Source organism: Castor canadensis, chromosome 1, assembly GCF_047511655.1.
Source record: "Castor canadensis chromosome 1, mCasCan1.hap1v2, whole genome shotgun sequence".
NCBI classification, from domain to species: Eukaryota; Metazoa; Chordata; class Mammalia; order Rodentia; family Castoridae; genus Castor; species Castor canadensis.
In genome coordinates this window covers 13,608,061-13,628,613 of record NC_133386.1, presented here as the reverse complement: position 1 = coordinate 13,628,613, position 20,553 = coordinate 13,608,061, and the positions used below count along the sequence as shown (strand labels likewise).

Here is a 20,553-nt window from a genome sequence, read left to right as displayed (position 1 = left end):
TTCTCACTGATACCAACACCCTTCTCCCAGGCAGAACCTATTCTGCCCTCCTGTTCTCTGATTTTGTACAAGAAAAAAAAGTGACATTTTTGTTTGCTTAAGATAACTATATAGGGAGTTTTCTTGTGACATTTCCATGTATATATGTATTATAACCCAAATTGGTTTGTCTCCTCTATTTTTCTCCATTCTACCTTAGTCCCCTTCTTACGGTGATTTCAACAGGTTTAAAAATTCTATATTCATTATTGTATGGGAAGTACATCAACCATATTCACCTTCTTATCTTCCTTCTTTCACCCTCCCTCTTCTATGTGACCTCCCCTTAGTGTGAAATGTTTTTCATAATATTTCTTGTATTTGTATTAGGTCCAAATTCCACATATGAGAGAAAACATGTGCCCTTTTAGCCTGGATTAACCTTTGATATTATGACAGCATTCATAGGACAATTGGGACTTTAACTTAAACCCAAATTCTGAAATCTCCGTTTTCTTATCTTCTTTTTGTTGCCCCTTGTTTTACGAGCACTCAGCGGTTTCTAGTCTGCAGTGCACCTGTACATGTGTTGTCTCCAGCCTGAGTATCTAAACAACCTCACTAGTTCATGCTGTCCTGATACCAGCTGATGGTGAGACCCCAGCACCTTTCTGAAGCTTCTTTCAGATAAGGTCTAGGCAAGATGGCAACCACTGGAAGAGACAGGTTATTCTATTTGCCAGTGTCAACTTTGAACTTCCAGACAAGTGGTCTGGCCAAACTGTTCACCTGGTCAGAATCAGCTCAGTCTCATATAAAGAAAGTTTTTGTACATATGTGGATTGTCCATTTTATAGCTGTGATTCAGGCACCCATCACTCATGTATGTAAGACAATTAAATGGTCTACACCTCATTCTCTTGTCTTTTCTTCCTGAAATGGAGAAGAGATGAGACAGACACTGATTTAAAGAAGAAAGTGGCTTTTTGACAGGTCTAGAGAATGTATCAGCATAATAGTCATTGTGATACATATCCAAACTTTAGGTTTTAAAGGAAACTGTGGGATTATTCAGTGATAATATACCTGCTTTCTGTATTCTTCCCCAAACTAAAACGTAGCAGCAATTTTATAAAGATAGGGATAGATTATAAAATGAGATGACCTGGTAACAAAGTACAAATGAGAAATGCAAGTTCAAGAGAAATGTCGTAGTTTTAAATGTTCATCCCATGTGAGGCCAGGATGAGGTACTTACATTTATTACTAGATATAGAAATTCATTTTCTTGACACTATTTCCTTAAAAGGAATAAAACCAGACAGATGACAACTGTTCCCATTCACAAATGATGATTGCTTCATATTTTGATTTCAAACTTTTTTTTAGTCTCTAAATTACATTTTTTCAAGTTTCTTTTTGTTCTGCTCCTTTGACCTAGCCTGGAAAATTTGAAGAGCATTTCTTTCTTTTTATATTTTTTTTCTCTGCAAAAAGCCCTTACAATTTTTTTCTCTAAACTCAAAGTACAAAATAATGGTATTTTCAAAGTGCATGTGTAATGTATACCTTCATTTGCAACTGGACATAGTCATAGTTAAAATCCATGGTTCAAGGCAATTTAACTTTCATCCTTTTCAAAAATCTCCAAATTGTTTACATTGGAAATTGTTTGACACAGACAATTCTTGTGTTATACAGAAGGACATGCAAGTGTATAGACTATACATCCCAACGCCTAAGTTCAGGTATCTATGTCCCATTGTTGATAAAGTGAAGTTCCTCACAAACACACTCTAGTTTGGGTGAATAGAGCATGCAGGCAGTGCACCATGTGTTTGGGGATCCAAAGTGTCACCCTACATGGGGAAAGGTGATGTAGATTCTAAAAGCTGTTTCACTCTTGATCCTCACTCTGTGTTCTGTGACATTTTGATGCTGATGAGCTAATTTGAACATTTTGTTATTTAGTGAGTTCTTTAAAAATTAGTAAAAGCAAGTCTCACTAAATGTCTATCTCATAGATAAAAACAAGTCCTACTACATACAGCTATTCACCTTATGATGTTTTGGTTGATGACAGACTGTGTTCAACTCTGATCATATAGGATTACAATGAGTTGGAAAATTCCTAGTGATATCACAGATGTTGTGAAGTTGTGGTGCAACACCTTACCCAAAGTTTGTGGTGATGCTGGTATAGACAAACCCACTGCGTGGCCAGTGGTACATGCATGGCAAATATGGCCATGCATGTACACAATTCTTTTTTCTTTTTTTTTTTTTTGCAGTACAGGATTTTGAACTCAGGACCTCACACTTGTTAGGCAGATGCTCTACCACTTGTGCCACTTTGCCAGCCCCACAATTCTTAATAGTAAGCAATCATTCAGATTATATATTTACTGTAGTAGGCTTTTTATTGTTAGAGTGGACTCCTTCTACTTATAAAAAATGTTGACTGTAGAACAGGCTGCTGTGTTACACTGGCAGCAACCTCGTCCACCTCACATTTACCAAGTCTCTTGATAAATCGCAAGGCCATCAAGAGACTGACCTGTACCATCTAGGTTTGTTTAAGTCCACTCTATGATGTTCCCATATCAAGAAAATTGCCTAGTGATGCAGTTTTCAGAACATGTCCTGACTGTTAATTGATGTAAACTGTATTCATTTGGCAGCTAACAGTGCAACACAACTTCAGTATTCCTTTTCAGTGTTCTAATCCTGAACAAGTAAAAGAAATAAGATTTGGTCAGTCAATAAAATAATATTTGGTTACAGGAGCATGGCACAGTGCAAATGAGAGGGAGATGTATATTCCTTAACACTGTGTCACCATGCATTTGCAATGCTTTATTTAGAGTTTAAAATAAAATAGCTTTCTTTTTCAAGATAGGTTGTGTGTTATATTTAAAGCTGTCTTTCAGAATTTTTTTACATGATTCTCTTTAAAGAAAATTCTACTTTTTCAATATGAAGTAGTCCATAGTCTGGGGAGTCAGCACTTATAAAATGCTAACTCTGTCTCAGATACCATTCTCAGCTCACCATGTACAATATCTCATTTAGTTTTACAACAAACTTATGAGTTAGTGGGTTTATATTATTGGTATTTGATAGATAAAGGACCTCAGGACCAGAGAGATTAATTAACTTGCTATAGGTTACACAGTTAGTGACAGATAAGGGCAAGATTTGAACACCAACAGTCTGACCATATTAAGTCTGTACACAGTATTTCATGGATTAAGAGCAGCAATAGACTATCTCCATAGGAGTGATAAGAGATTACACAACATTGTAATCTGTGTAAACTGTGGCTGAGATACTTACCTCAGCTAGAACTCCATTTCCTGCATCTGAAATTGTTAAGGCTTACAAATGAAAGCAAATAAATCATGTATGACTTTTCCTAACAAAAATCTTCATCCAGAAATCAGTTTTTGTATACATAAGAGCTACTTGAAACATTCCAGATTACTATACTCTCTGAGGTTTTCTGGGCCTGTAGTTTTCTATATTGGGTGAGCCTACTCATCATCAAGAGAACTAATCTAGCACAACACTTTTCCATCTTCTATTTTGGTTACAATGAATGTCATCATATCAAAAACAATAAACAAATCAACAAAAAATACCAACCTCAGTGGATGTTGGAAAACTGTACAGGCCATGCACAAGAAGACAATTCAGTCACTTGGGCCTTGCAAGAAGGTTTTAAAATAGGTTGGTAGCACTAGATGACCACTGCTAGTACAGATCAACTTGTAAACTGAATCTTAAAGGACTCCCTTACAGTCCAAAGGAAAGTTCTACTAAGGCCAACATCCCCTTGAGGTATCTCACTTGAAGAAACCTCATGGCCTTTGGTCATATCGATTTTTCTCACTTTGGGAATTTGGACCTGGAAAGGTTCTATAAGGTATCCGACCAATGGACATTCAGCACTAGACTGGACCTTGGGAGTCAACGCCCATCATCAATTTCCCAATGAGGAAATCAAAGAACAAAGATGTCCCATAGCCTGTCAGTCATAAAATTGCAATAAAACCAGGTCCTCTGACTCTAATTTCAGAGGTTTTAGCTAATTAACTTGGCCTCTGTTCCAAGCATAGCCTCTGATGTTAACATTGGTGGTCATGAATCTCTGTCTCGTCTCTCTCTGTGTTTATTGGGAGGGGTTCTGTAGCTGAGGTTGTGCCCGGACTCAGCTTCCTGGCTAGGCACCTGAATGGTCAACACCCTGTGAGGAAGCACCTGATGAAAAAAACTGCCTTTAATATTATTATTAATATTATTAAAGTTGGAAGTACTGGGGATTGCAATCAGCGTACATGCTTGCTAGGCAAGTGCTCTACTCCTTGAGCCGCACCCTCAGTTCCTTTTGCCTTTTAGGTTTTTTTTGTAGGGTCTTGTGATTGTGCCTGGCCAGCTTTAGACGATGAACCTCCTACCTCTCCCTCCCAAGTGTCTGAGCTTGGAGGTGTGCTACCATGCCCAGCTGGTTTTTGAAATAGGGGATCTCACTAAATTCTGCCCACGCTGACCTTGAGCTAAGATCCCCCTATTTCTGCCTTCCAAGTAGCTGTGATTCCAAATGTTTGTCACTACACCTGGCAGCAGATATTATAATATCTTAATTTCATACTATCATGACTCTGGAGAATACTGTTTATTGACAGATAAATATATAAGTATAATCTTATTTTTATCCATATCTTTTAGAAGCATGCATGGAGGAAAAATATGACATAAGTCATTTGTCATCTTTACCATGAACTTAAATGTAGGTTCAGAAGAGCTTAATACTTTTCTTGAGGAATGTTTTTATTAAATCAATGATGGTCTTCAATAATTACTCCTTGGAAAGGAGGAAATGAGACATGTTGAGAGGCTTCTACAAGCTGAAGGCTTTGCACGCATGCTTACTCCAGCTATCCCCTAGCACAGGCAGGGCAGGGACCTACCAGGAGCAGCTGCAGCAGCAGCACCAGCAGAAGCAGCAAGTGTTGTTGGGCCTCTGGTTTCCAGGTGCTTGAGACACAGCAGGTGTTCCTTCATTTTGTGATTGCTGTCTTTTTCGCATTTCAGCTCCTTCTACACCCAACTGGCTGAAAGAAGACAGAAAAGACAGGGTATTAAAAAATTGCAAGAAAGATAAATTGCCAATGCTGAAGGATAAATAATTCAATTAAGGAAGAAGGGAGCTAACTTAGAAAAGGTAAAACTGGTAAGCTTTAGCTGGCAAACCAAAAGTCCTCAGGAAAATGTTCTTTAGAAGTATATCTCAAAAAACTTTGGGATAAAATTCTGCATCGTCTGCTGCATAAAATTACAGTAATGGTGCTGTCATATATTCTGCATCCTCAGTGAGTGAACACGATGAGGTCTGAAAGTTTATTTTTAACTTCCTTCTTTTCTCAAGAATGATTAATCTGCTTCCTTTTGCAAACACTTGTGATTACAAGGGTGTGTGTAACTACTTTCTCCATTGATTGTTACAGTGAGGCTAACAGCTTCACAAATCACCATTGCAAAGTTTCTAATTTTAGTAACATCACGTGGAAATAAACTTTGTGTCTAGTGACCTCTCACCTCCTTTTACAACACTTAAGTCTCCTTCTTAGCAGCTTGATTCATTCTCTAAGACCTGATCTTGAAAGTGCTGTCATAGGGCACTACATTTGCCTATGTATCTGTGTTGGAAAGACATCACCCCCTCCCCCCGCCCCCTTTTTCCACCATCCAAAATTTATTTTCATTCAGTAGAAAATTGGAGGAAGATAAAAATCATCAAATTTGGGGGCTTACTTTCATAGAGTTTATATAACATGGTAGATAAAAAAATCAGGATACAACTGTGGCCCTACAAACCAGGCCAAATGAGTCGTCTCCTGTTTACAGACCAATCCTGAGCCAAGACTGAGTTAGGGATAAAACAAACTTTATTTACTTTGGTAGTGTTACGTGCCAGTGTCAAGGGTCCTTGCCTTCACAGGCAAAAATTGATTTGACAGATAGTATTGTATCTTTTATCATGTACAATATGGTGTTTTCAAGTACATATGTTATAGAATTGTTTAAATCTAGCTAATTTTAACAAATGCATCATGTCACACAGTTATCATTTTTGTGTTGTGGGCAAGTATCAGTCACTTTTCCCCTCACTGTAACAAAGACCAGATGCAATCAATTTTAAAGAGAAAACAATCATTTTGGCTCATAATTTTGGAGCTCAGTCCATGATCAGTTGAGCACTCGCTTTTGGGCCTGCGATGTTGCACATCATGGCAAGAGCGAGAGGTAGAGTAATAACTGCTCACCTTGTGGTCAGGAAGTAAAAATGTGAGGAAACTAGGTCCCACTATTCTCTCCAAAGGCATGATCCAAAGACCAGAAGTACCCACTGTAGACTAGACCTCTTAAAGACTCCACCACCTCCCCAGTCTCATCTAGGAACCAACTCTAACTCATGGCCTTTTGAAACATTATAGCAGCTCCCAAAACCTCCACTCTTCACATTTTTCAGGTTTTAAATAGACTTCTGATTTCTTTTTGTCCTCTTCAGAGTGTATGGTTCTCCTGGGAGACCCTGCTCTGGTCCATTTCCTTGTCTTCCAAATTTTTCCTTTCTTGTTTATACACTAGAAATATTTTAAAAAATTTTTATTGTTTTATTATTCATATGTGCATACAATACTTGGGTCATTTCTCCCCCCTGCCCCCACCCCCTCCCTTACCACCCACTCCGCCCCCTCCCTCTCTCCCCCACCCCCTCGCTACCCATCAGAAACTATTTTGCCCTTATCTCTAATTTTGTTGAAGAGAGAGTATAAGCAATAATAGGAAGGAACAAGGGTTTTTGCTGGTTGAGATAAGGACAGCTATACAGGGCGTTGACTCACATTAATTTCCTGTGCGTGTGTGTTACCTTCTAGGTTAATTCTTTTTGATCTAACCTTTTCTCTAGTTCCTGGTCCCCTTCTCCTATTGGCTGCAGTTGCATTTAAGGTATCTGCTTTAGTTTCTCTGCATTGAGGGCAACAAATGCTAGCTAGTTTTTTAGGTGTCTTACCTATCCTCACCCCTCCCTTGTGTGCTCTTGCTTTTATCTTGTGATCAAAGTCCAATCCCATTGTTGTGTTTGCCCTTGATCTAATGTCCACATATGAGGAAGAACATACAATTTTTGGTCTTTTGGGCCAGGCTAACCTCACTCAGAATGATGTTCTCCAATTCCATCCATTTACCAGCGAATGATAACATTTCGTTCTTCTTCATGGCTGCATAAAATTCCATTGTGTGTAGATATCACATTTTCTTGATCCATTCGTCAGTAGTGGGGCATCTTGGCTGTTTCCATAACTTGGCTATTGTGAAGAGTGCCGCAATAAACATGGATGTGCAGGTGCCTCTGGAGTAACAGTCTTTTGGGTATATCCCCAAGAGTGGTATTGCTGGATCAAATGGTAGATCAATGTTTAGCTTTTTAAGTAGCCTCCAAATTTTTTTCCAGAGTGGTTGTACTAGTTTACATTCCCACCAGCAGTGTAAGAGGGTTCCTTTTTCCCCCGCATCCTCACCAACACCTGTTGGTGGTGGTGGTAGCTGAGTAAAATTCCATTGTGTATAGATACCACATTTTCTTAATCCATTCGTCAGTAGTGGGGCATCTTGGTTGTTTCCATAACTTGGCTATTGTGAATAGTGCTGCAATGAACATGGGTGTACAAGTGCCTCTGAATAACTTTAAAATGTAGAAGCAGCTTTGAAACTTGGTAATGTGTAGAGGCTGGTGGACTTTTGAGGCACATGCCAGAAGAATCCATGGTTCACATGAAAGCACTTTTAGATGTGATTTTGATGATACCCAGAAAGAGAGGGAAGAGCTATAGAAAAAGTTTCCATCTTCTTAGAGAATCTATAAACAATTATGTGCAGAATGTTAGTAGAAATATGGACAGTCAATGCCATTGTGATGAGATCTTGGATGGAAATGAGGAATTTGTTATCATCCTCTTGAACACTGTTGTCTTATTTTCTCCAACGTAGAAAAGGCAATCCTTGTTATAAAATGTTAGGAAACCTGGCTACATCGCATTCATGTTCTAGCATGCTGTGGGAGTTAGAACCTATGTGCAATGAACTAGGATAGTTAGATGAGGGTACTAAGCAATGTGCGAAAGAGTGGCTTGTTTCCCCCTGACTGCTTATATAAGATGTGAGAATAGAGGAATGACTGGAAGTCAGGATAATTAAGCAAAAAGGAACTAGAACTTAAAGAGATTTGGAAAATACTCCGCTTACATTGCAGAAAAAGAAAAGGCATGTCCCTAAGAGAACACTGGAGTGCGGCTTGATAAGGAGATTATTAAGGGTGTGAATCATAAACTTAATGAGCTACCTAAGTAGGAAAGCCGACTTTAAACTGAAGGGGAAGGAGGCTGGAAGGAAGGAAGGCAGATTATCAGACTTCTTTGATTTTATGGGACAGTACCATAGGACTATTCAACTGCAGAGGGGCTCTATTTTCCAAGACAAAGAATACCCAAAAGGTGATTCAGAAGTCATTAGGGTTACTTCCTTGGTTTCAAAAGCAGGGAGGTCTTTGTCTTATTTTTAACAGGCAAGATGACTTTCACCCAAAGCCACAGAAGTGGGACTGTCTAGATCTGTGTGGGCTTCACCAGTGCCCAGCAGAGTCCCTAGGTTGGAATGTCCCTCCCAGCTGGCAGAGCTGCAGAGTCTAATCTTCTACCCCAATGGGTCCAAAGGTGTATCTCCACCCAGTGGGCCTCAAGGGCACAGCATCAAGTCAAGAATTGTTATTCTCCAACCTAAAGATCTCATGGAGTTTGTCTTGCTAGATTTTGGACTAGCTTGGAACCTATCACTCCTTTCTTCTTTCTTACTCCTTTTGGAAAGAGAACATCATCCTACTGTGTGTGTGAGTGTGTGGGTGTCTGTGTCTGAGTGTGTGTGTATGTGTGTGTATGTCTGTGTGCATGTGTCTGTGTGTATGTGTGTGTGTCTCTGTGTATGTCTGTGTATGTGTGTGTGTGTGTGTGTGTGTGTGTGTTGTGTGTGTCTGTGTGTGTGTGTGATTTTTTTTTGAATGAACCCAGAACCTTGTACATACCAGGCAAGAACTATACCACTGAGCTACTCCCTAGTCCTCCACTATATTTTTTAAAGCACATAACTTGTTTGATTTTACAGGGTCATAGCTAGAGAGGAATTCTGTCTCACAATAATTGTGCTTTGAGTCTCACTCATGTCTGATTTTGATGACAGTTAGATGAGACTGTGGACTTCAGACCTGATGCTTGAACTACTTAAAACTTTTTTGAGGCTATGGGGTTGAATTAATGTATTGAGCATATGAGAAACCACAAGTTATGGGGGGGCTAAGGGTGAATATGATAGACTGAAAGTTTATGTCCCCTCAAATGCATATGTTGAAATCTATATTAGTTGGAGGTGGGGCTTATGGGAGATAATTGGGCTGTGATGGAGGAACCCCCATGAATGGGATTAGTACCCTTGTAAAAGAACATCAATGTCAGGAGTTTCACTTCCAGAAACATAAGAAATAAACTTCTGTTGTTGATTAAGTCATCTTGTTTGTGATATTTTGTTATAACAGTCCAAGCTAAGATGCAACAAATTTTCATCTTTTCAGAAATGAATAAAAAACCTGATACCATTATATGAACTATATATAAGCAGTACTTAAATGAGTAACTAAGATTTATATGAATCAAGTTGAAGAGACTGCCATTCAAAATCTTTTTTTTATTTCCATTCAAAAACAATATTGAATGGAAAATATCTGGAAAGTATTAAATACAGTATCATTAACATAACTTGCATAAATATACAGAATACTAACCCATATTTTTCTGGTTAATGTATGTAGAAAATTTTGGATCCATGACTGAGTGTTTTCAGAAGATAATGAAAGAACTATGATTCAAGAAGAAAGGATTTCAACTTTATCTGATCATATCTTTAAAAAAGATCTGGAGGAAAAAAATTTTAGTATTTATTTAATTGGAGTATAGGTCATAGAAGTATTTATTTGTTTTATTAGTTTTTGTACATATCTGTATTTCATTTTTTTTCTGAACTAAACACACACACACACAAATACAACACAGCAGTCCTTATCTATATCCTGAGATTTTGCAGAAAGATTCAATAGCTTTCTTTAGAATTGAATATCTTATTTTTTTCTTTTTGAAATATCCAATTTTGAAAAAAAATGGAGCTAAATTCCATCCTTGGTCCATTTATTCAGGAAATCTCTAGAGACACTGTGGTTTGAAACCACCATAGAAGGTTCCAAATATTATTCATTACATGTGCGAGATTGTCTTCTAACTGGCTAAAAAAAAAAAATCACAGTCAAATGCTTTCTTTGTGTTTTTTTGAGGTAAATGTGTATATTGTGTCATAAATATCTTCCTTGTGGAAAAAATTAATACTCATTGATTTCTTTTGTGCAAATTCTTTTACTATTTAGACAGACTGCTGCTATTTTCCTGTATACCAGCAGTTCAGCATCTCATTTGTGTTCCAGTCTACACTTCTTCTGAGCCTTCCAGCATATGGCTAGGTTGAAGAAAAACAATCTTCTATCATAGTTCGTTACATAGCTTCATCTACCAAAGAATTAGACACGTGAATCTGGGATAGAAATACTATCTGAGAGAGCTGCTCAGTGAAACTGCCTAGCAAGCGCCTTCCTAAGTCCTAGTTAGGAGGTGAATAAGTGTGGGGAATATAGCCCGACCTGTAGCAATGGATGGTCACACCCTGGAGCCCTATTTGCTCCTGTTTCCTTTGTAATTAGTGGTACAGAAGGGAATTAGCTGGGATTTATTACTAAGTACAGAAGTGAAAATCTGTGGGACTGTTATATTTTTCTTTTCTAGGGTTCTACTTTTAAATGAAACGAATTTTTCAGATGTCATAAATCAAACATGACAAAAAGTGATATAGAATGAAGCATGAGAATGGCCTGAAACTCTCAATCACTTTGTAATATGTGGAGGCCAATTCTTTTCCCCTCTCCTTCACTCCGTAAGGAGAAAACCTGTCAAGAAACCCTTTAATTGCACAGCATACAGAAAAACAAGGCAGAATAAATTGGCTCCTCCTTTTCAAGAAGGATATACTTCTGCACAAAACTAAGACCTTAGACATTTTGAGCTATGCAGTGCCAGGATCCAGGATCCAGGATCCAGGGCAGAGCAGGACAGGGCTGGTAGAATGCACCTCTACCAGATATTTGTGGAAAACCATGGTCCTATGGTTAGATGCTGGGGCCTCTGTGATGGGATAGATATCAATAATCCCAGCATAACCATTATTCCCTCAAAGCTGAAACAAATTTATGAATAAGGAGAACCTATAAGTCAGACCTAGTGATCAGAGAGGTCTATTAATGCATTATTTCTATATTCCAAGGAATGAGATGAAAATTCTGATCTCACATCTGGTTGTACACAGTTTTACTCCTGCTCCCTTCTTCCCTTTTCCCTTCCCCTGGATAACAGGCAGTGATCCAAATTATTCCACACATTGAACAATGAGCCAAATAAAATAAGATAAAATTTAAAAGGATACATTTAAGGATTATGAATTGGGCCTAAAAACAGCTCTGTAAGAATAGGGTGAGAGAAAATGGCTTAACAGGGGCATACAGAACATTCTAGGTGATTTACTAGACAGCAAATTCAGTATTAAACAGCAGTGTGATCTAAACAAAATAGTAAATGGGAACTTAACATACATTAGTAGAAAGCTGTTTTCTAAAAGAAGTTGGGATTGGTATTCTGTGGGCTGGTTAGGTTATGTTCAATTCTGGCCATGAGAATTTACAAAAGAAATTGAAATATTTTCAGAAAACCTGAAGGTGAAGAGTTTTTTTTTTTTTTAAACTCACGAATATCCCATAAGAAAACTACTTTTGCAACAAAGGCAAACATTTACTCCAGAGAGACATCAAAATCATAATTTTCTGGTACTTGACGAGATCCCATGTAGAAGAGGATGTGGATTTGCTTTGCAAAGTCTCAAGTGTTAGAAAATAAATAGATGGAAAGAAGCCATTGAGAGACTCCTGACTCCATCTATGGAAGGTTTGACTGATAACTTGGGTAAGATCTTAATTTACCTGTGACAGTGACAGGATCCCCAAGCCAAGTATTCTTCAAGCCAAGGCTGACTAATTCTTTGTAAGTGGTTTACTTATGGAGGCCTCAGATTCACATGGATGATAGACTGAGAAAATCTCTCTTGCTTATTGTAATGGGCTGCCCAAGCCAACTGCTGGCTTTAAAATATAGTTGAGAAGATAGAAAACCCCTATTTCTTTCAATTTCTATACTCTCATAGGTCTTATAAATCTTTGACCATTGAATAATACTATTCTTCACCTGTTTATTTAGCTATTATTTTGCAATAGGATTATAAAATTCCTAAAGTGATGAAGAGTGTGTGTGTGTGTGTGTGTGTGTGTGTGTGTGTTTTCTGGAATCAGTGTTCTCTGCCTATAGTGGATGCAAACTGAATATTATTGATAATAAGGAATACAGAGGATTCCTCTGATTATTAAAAATATCTACTTCCCCAAGGCAGAGATTTGGAAGTTCCACATACAATTCTTATAGCCTTAAAGCACCAATTTGCACAATGTCCAATTTGAACCATGTGTCTCATCTTTCCCAAGTATCCTTCATGGAGATTGAGGGTACACTCCTGTGTAGAATGTCTATAGAATGGAAGTCTGAATGGCCTGATATAAGGTAAACACCCATCTTTTACCTTAAAACTTCAGACAAAATTTAAGTGTTTTGAGAAATATACATATAAATATAAGAATGGCAGTTTTACAGTTCCTAATTCTGGAGAAAAAAGAATGCTTCTACATCTTTCTTAATGGGCAGGATGCTGTTGTAGTGGGATTATCAATTTGGGAAAATCAGGACAATTGGAAAAGAACTGACTCTGCACATCAAAATTAGTCCTCATCTCACTCTTGATTGCAAAATATTTTTAGAATTCAAAATTATACATATACAAAAGGCAGTATCTGATTCCAGCCCTCAAGCTGTACTATTGTACAATAAATAAACAAGCCCCAGAGTCATGCTGCCTGTGTCCCAATCTTGCCACTGTAATCAATTGCATGACCTGTGGTTAGTTACTTAAACTGTATCTGTTCCAGTTTCCTCTTTGACAGATAATAATAGAACGAACTGGCACTACTGTAAAGGTTAAAGAATTGAGCACATAAAATACTTGGACCAACTCTCTGTCCATAGTAAGTGTCAGCTCTCTCACGGTAATACCGAGGGGAGTTCATGTGTCAGAAGGCCACAGGAGCATAATGTTTTCAGGCTATCAATGTTGAAAGCCTTCTATTAGCATCTTGTCAGAGATCATTTCACTTCCTATATAGTGGGTTGTAAAATTTTTGCACCCATTGGTTTAGCATTTTCCTATCTCAGGGATCTACATAAAAGCTTACTCAGTGAAGAAAGAAAAGTAATGGTTTTGCTTTTTTCTATTTTACTAGTAACACTTGTAATTTTTATCATATGTAAATGAACCGAATCCCAAGTGACTCACTACCCACAATCAATTTCTTATCCAACAATCGAACTTCATTATAATTGCAGCCATCTTGTCATGGTTAGTGAAAGCATTCAGTTCTACAGTGTCTTGTTGATTCAGTGTTAAGCCCCCAAAATGTATTTGCGAGATAAGCCAAATTTTTGAGGCTCTCTTTCGCACTGGAGTGGATGAGGAAGCAATTCACTATACACAGACATTTATTCTTAGTTGTGATGTGTTTTCCCCATGAAGAAAAGCAAGTCCCTTCTCAATTTAAAGTTTCTTCTCACTACCCTGCATCGCTAAGCTAGCAAATGTCTACATAACCCAGCAAGCCTTCATTTAATGTCACTTCCTATTTTATGACTTTCTTATCTAAAAAGAGTAATATCCAAGCAGGTTTTTGCTTTGGGGGGAATGTTTTTTAGTGTATTTTCTCTCTAAATCATCAGTTTCTGAGCCTTGTTGGCTCATCTGTAGAACCTGTTGGAAACATTTAAATGCACTGTTTGACAGGGCTATTTGATGGGGGCACCTGTTCAGCTCAGCTGCTAGCTTTTGTCCCCAGAACATTTGGCTGTTCCTGTTCTCCATAACATCATTGTTATCTGGTTCCACATAACCTTTTTCTTGTGATTCTGCACTTCCATCACCTTTCTGTTTGTTTCTTTTGCCTATGCTTTTAGTGTAGTTTGTAGTAAGAGAAAGCTAGACATGAGTCACGGTGTCTCCTTTGTACTGACTGACTACAACTGGGCAAATTATAAAATTTCTGCCTTTGTTTGTAAAATGGGGAATGATATTTACTTCACTCAGTCATTGCAAGGAATAGCAGAAAACATATGCATTGCTACTATTTCTACCAACTGTGGTAGCACTCAATAATTTCTAATCACAATCATAATTTTTTTCTGTTATTATTCAAGAGCAATGTGTCTGTCTTTATATTTACCCAAAAATACCTGAAGATTTTTCTTCAGAGTTTCAAAATGCTTTTTGCCTTGATTTTTTTTGAGACAAAGTCTCACTTTTAGCCCAGTGTAGACTTGAACACTTGATCATCCTGCCTCAGCCTCTCAAGTGCTGGGATTATAGACGTGGACCACCATGCTTAGCTACAAATGGGTTTTTAAATATAACTTCAAGAGTGATAGATTTATTTGGCATTTGTGAAGGTTCTCACATAAGGCATTAAATTTGGGTCTTTTCCCCTTGAGGTGTAAACCATAGACCAGCAGGGTCACATCACCAGGCAGGTGGTTAGATATGAGGATCTTAAGCCCTGACAGTTCCTAAATCTGAATCTGCATTTTAACAATATGAAATTACAAGGAGCTACAGGTAACTGGTGTCCTTTCTGGGCACAGGGAGCACTGGTTCAGGCTACACTGAATTGTAAATTTGATTGAGTGACCCTCTAGGCATCTCTACTGGTGTGCAGTGGATAAGAAAGATGTCATGTGTCCTAGTGAACCTAAAGGGAAGAAAGGTCAGGAACTAGAGGAGTCCCCTTCTGTCCATGGTTTAGCTTTCTGTGATTTCAGTTAGCTACAGTCAATTGCAATCCAAAATATTACAACAGACAATAAAAATAGACAATTCATAAGTTTTAAACCACAGGTAATTCTTGAATCATCTTGCTCCATTCTCCTAGGATATGAATTCCCTTTTGACCAGAACATTGATGCTGTATGAACTACCAGCTCATTAGTAAATGAGGAGCTGTCTCAGTTACCAGATCTACTGTCACAGTTTGGCAGTGCTACTTCATGATGGCCCCACAAAACCATTGTAATGCAATGTACATATAAGGTTTGGTACTATGCATAGGTTCAGGAATCCACTGGAGGGTCTTAGAATGTATTCTTTGTAAAGGGGGCACTGAGCATAACACTTATCACCCCCCTTCCTTCTTTTAATTTGTGCAGAAATCAGCGCTTTCATTTTGGTGTCTGGACAGAGATATGCACTGGTCACATGCAGCTATAATTTGTATACAGGTCGCCTTCTTTGTCAAGACTCTGACTTCCTGAAAGTTTTCCCCGGCAGTGGTGCTTCCTCCAGGAATTCCTGGCAGATACTCCCAGATCTGGGAAGACACACAGCACTGCCCTGTCTTGCTTGTCGTTCTGTGGTGACTTAGATCTTTGCCATTTGTCAGTTCTTCCTGTAAGACTCTGAGCTTTTCGAGGACAGAGCCCGGTTCATACATCATGTCTCCCCTAGTGTACATGAAAGAAGAATCATGAGTCCAGTTAAGCGTCACCAAATACTGATAATTTGTGAGCTGCAGTCTTCGCTCTGTTTTTCTCACAGGAAAAATATAATTTAATGAGAGAATGCCTCTCTTAAAGCTTATCTCATTTTTTTCTTAGAATTTTCAGTTCTTATCAATGTATGTGTGATTTGCAATGTAGTATAATATAGTATTGAACTGAAGACACACTTTTTAACATCAGTTATTGGTAAGTGGTAGAAAGCCCTGTGAATAAGTTTAAAAACTGGGCATTTTGATTCACACCTGTACTGCTAGTACTTGGGAGGATTGCAAGTTGGAGTCTATTGTGAGCTACATAGAGAGTCCCTGATTCAAAACAAACAAAACAGAGTACAAAACTAGTGAGTGTCTGTTAAATGAATGAAACAAGAGAAAGAGAGGCTGCTTTCTATCTGTCTACAGACAGATTCTCTAACAGAGACTAAATTTGTACAGTGAAGTCAAAGGGAAAGGCCATTCATTGTTCAGAAAGTTAGGAAAGCCTAGAAGATCAGTGAAATAATGAAGGGCGTCTAAAAATCTGATTTTTACCTGACTTGTTCAGGCTTTGCTTTATTTTAGGATAGCATTAGTAGCTTAGGGTGAATATTTTGGAAATGGGGACAAAAGTAGAGTAAGGGCAGCTTTTGTCATAAGCACTGCAAGTTGACAAGAATCCTTAGAATGGCCCTATTTCACTGTGCCATTCAGAAACAAAACCTAGTGTTTAATGTTGACTCGTAGTGTTGTCACTTAGGGAAGTAATAATTTTACTTTTACTTATATGATATGCATATAGTGATCCATCAAACAATTTTTTGGAGCAGAAAGACTCCTAATTTCAACACATATCAAGAAGATAAACAAGGCTAAAATAAGGAAGGCAAAACATTAAAATGTGAAATAGATAAAACAAACCTACATCATTTGCAAAAGGATATGCCAGAGACTGTTTGCACTAGCAGTAATCATTCATATGATCATTAGTGACAATTAAGAAGTTGCTACAGAAATTTAATCCAGAGCAATGTTTAGACACATTCAATGGGAATAAAGAGATTAATGCTATGTTGAAGTATCCACAGAAGGAACTAAAGCACATTGATTATGTCTCACTTATGCTGGTGTTTCATGTAACATGTTAGCCAAAAAATTTTCTATGCCTAAATCAATGTAAGTTACCTGTGATTTTTTTCTTGTACTTCATAATACGCTGTGTTGAAAAAAGGTTTTATTATGGCATCTCCTCAGACATATTTAGCACATGAAAGAGTATATTATCTATTCTTTCCAAAGCTACATTTTATATATATATATATTATATATATACACACACACATATATATTCTACATATATATAATCTTATATTAAGAGATATAAATTAGAGTCTTTACAGATACAATCAAATAATGAGTAAATTTCTTCAAAACTTTGTGTTCTACTCAATGTCAAAATTTGTTGAGGAGGATTTATGTTCATCTTTTCCTGAAGAACCCTAGTTATTGTCTGACTCTGTGCATTTAACATAATATATTTTCAGCAAATGTGTCCAGGTCCTGCTACAAAGCTTATGCAAGTTCAGTCTTTTAAAAAATATATACTTTGTGTACACTCAGGAAGTACACAAGTGATACAATCAGTTCAACCAGCAGTCATCATGTACAGAGCCAAATGTTTCCATTCATCCCAGAAGGAGTGGGCAGCAACTATTTATAAAGGCTTATGTGTGCTGATGAACGAAGAAGAAACGTCTACTCTAAAGTCCTGACACAGCCATTCCCAGCCTCCCACTAAAGTACCCTCTGAAATATAGGAAAATAGGTCAGAAGCAAAATGACATGTTTTTCTTTTCTTGGGTGGGCAGGAAGGTATGATTATTCTCTATCTACACATACCCATGGAAGAATTCTGGTAATGAAAGGAACCAATTTGTCTAGCTTTTAACCAATAATAACTCTGGAGGGATAAGTGGATCTTGGGAGCAATATCCAGCACATAACCAGATAAAGTAGGCATGGTAAATACCTATTTCATGAAATTCTAGGAGTGTCAGAAGGACATTACCCCACTTTACAAATCTCTAAACACAACCATGAGCATATAGTAAGGGCTCCATTCTTGCTAGCTGTTCATATTTTCATCACAACTTCAACTTCATCCATGAAACCTTGCCACTTCTCATGCTATTCGCGTTCTCTTTTTACTTGCTTGTTTTGTTTTTAAATTTCCAATCAGAGCAATTCTTTTTTGAGTATCTTTAAAATTAATAATGAAATGGAAAAAACATGCAAAATACAAGCCTTGATTAGTTTTTTCTATTAAGATTTAATAGATATAAAATTACTCTCCCAAATTGTTCTAAAGATTCTAACTGCTTACTCTCACTTTCATTACTTATTGTTCACTGTAGACCAATAACAAATGCTCTGCAAAAGAGCACAGCTCCATAAACCACGCACTGAGTAACACTTAACTGAACTCCAGAACTTGCATGGTTAGCAGAACTGTTATACTCTCTCGGTAAGGCTCTCCAACTCTTTGGGCAAGCTACCTAATTACTTTAACCCTAGGTCATGAATTAACGAATTCCTGGGGTTGTTGTAAGCATTTGTTAAAAGTATTCCTGTGATTAGCACAGTACTGCACACATGATGAGCTTTAATTTATATTAATTACTCCTATTTTTCAGCTTTTGTACTTTCTCTACAAGGGTTTGAGAAGCTGAGAATCCTATCCAATGATTATTTATATCCTTAGCTTCTAAGGCAGTGCCCAACTGTCACAGGGTACAGTTCATGATGAAGATCTGCCACACAGAAACAGAAATGGTGTTAAGGAGTTTGCAAATAATTCACACGTTATTGGAAAAATGCCACTGAATCTCTCTATTCCATGTAATTCATAAGCCTTAAACATTGAACATACACACTGTAGTTATCAGAGGTCTCAGCAAAAGTCAGCCTCATGGAACACGGACTGTGACAACAACTTGAGTCAGGTAGACATGGATTGTGTGATTCTATAGAGTGTGATGCAGATGACTCTTTTATAACTGAGGAGCTTCTATGTGCATTCTCATTCACCCCTCAGAACACATCTACAAGGTTGATGCTGCTACTTTATAAATAGGAAAGCAGAGCAATGACCTAGTCATTGGCTATCCAGTTAATACTGGATAGGCTTAAACCTACAGTGTAGGTTTAAATTTAAGAATGCCTGTTTCCACATTCTGATCTTTCTTTTTCTGTGACTAATTCCTAGGTAATATAGCCTAGCACAGATTTCTAGAGAAAATCCCCCAGAAGACCCAAGAAGTGATCACAAGTGGAAGCAGGAGCCTCACGAGAATTTCTTTGCTGGGCAATGGGCATATTCCTAATGCCCCAAGGGCTAGTAGGCTGTGTCATCTAGGATACACGATTTTGTCAATCTCTCTGAATGACCTAGGTTTCTATGCCTTGCCCAATAACATGTAACCACCAGGGTTAAGTTATTTTATTCATTTGGGAAGCCAGCACCTCTGGCATTACCTACTGGTGGTTCACTTTAAAAGTAAACTTACAGTGCTTGGTTTTCATTTCATATGGACTATGAAATATTTGATCCAATATTTAAATATATAGATTGTGATTTATAAGTTCAGAAAAGTCAGTGAACATGTATGAGTGAAGTTCCTATTATGTACAGTTCATATCAAGCCCAAAGAAAGTGTCTTGTTTTTCATAATATGTAAGTTTTCACCATTAGTCTGTAATGAAAGCTTGGAGATAGATTTGCAATAAAGAACATCACCTTCACTGCAAATGTATCTCCCCACAGGCTTGTGAAATATTTTAGAAAACACTATAGATTTTATTCACTGGAATTACTATAAGGAAAAATATCTCATATTCCTGTGCAACTAGTTTGTTCTGTTCCATCCACTTTTGGTCCCTTCTTAACCCCAGCTGTGGAGGTGCAGTTACCATCTACCCAGCAAATGAGCTTGCTCCACTTGAGAAAGTGGTGTTCGCATCTGCTCCTTTTCCACACTCAGCTTGGGGTGCCACAGCCATGTCTTTAGTACCTTGTGGATACTCTGAAATTTTTAGAGAGTTTGACAGTCAGGATCACAGGAGATAGTGGATGATATGGTTGAATTTCAATAATGGGTTTTTAAAAACAAGTGTAAAATGTAGGGAAACCCCAAGGGACAGTGCAGCACACTGGGGTTAGGCAATAGGTAACATGTGATGTGACTATCAGCTACACAGCACAAGGACAGAGACAGCTGATGGAAGCTAGGAATAGAGAGGCCTTCCAACCAAAGCTGTGCCATTAGCTAGGAAGAAAGCAGTAGTCAGCCCAGGGACCATGCAGGAATCCACAGCCATTCTCTGTGCCTCCATGTAATCTGTTGCCAAGCCCACTGAAGCAGCCCTGTGGACCAGTCTCTAGAGAAGGGCAGAGAAGAGAAAATATTCTGGAGGGATAAATGGCAGATACTGAACCATGAGGGCTGCTCTGTTGGTCCATTTTTTTGTGTGTCCTTTTTGTTCCTGCACTCACTGACCAATGGCTAAAGGAACTTAAAGAGGTTCAATTTTTCTGAGAGCATGTTGCTAAGTGTAATATCTAGACCTAAAGTGAGGAGGAAATGAAACTCAGCCCTACCTCAAGATGTGTGTTAGAATTCAAGCATGTTTTATAA

At 37.9% G+C, this 20,553-nt stretch overlaps 1 protein-coding gene across 1 annotated transcript in view; it reads right to left on the bottom strand.

The window, feature by feature from the left end:
* The window catches only part of Rgs17 (regulator of G protein signaling 17), a 99,731-nt gene that overhangs the window by 33,931 nt on the left and 45,247 nt on the right, over positions 1 to 20,553 (bottom strand). Inside the window, exon 2 of the mRNA XM_020187020.2 lies at positions 4,950 to 5,093. Within this exon, the coding sequence (XP_020042609.2) occupies positions 4,950 to 5,068 (119 nt within the window). The 5' untranslated portion in view covers positions 5,069 to 5,093. The remainder of the gene's footprint in view (positions 1 to 4,949; positions 5,094 to 20,553) is intronic.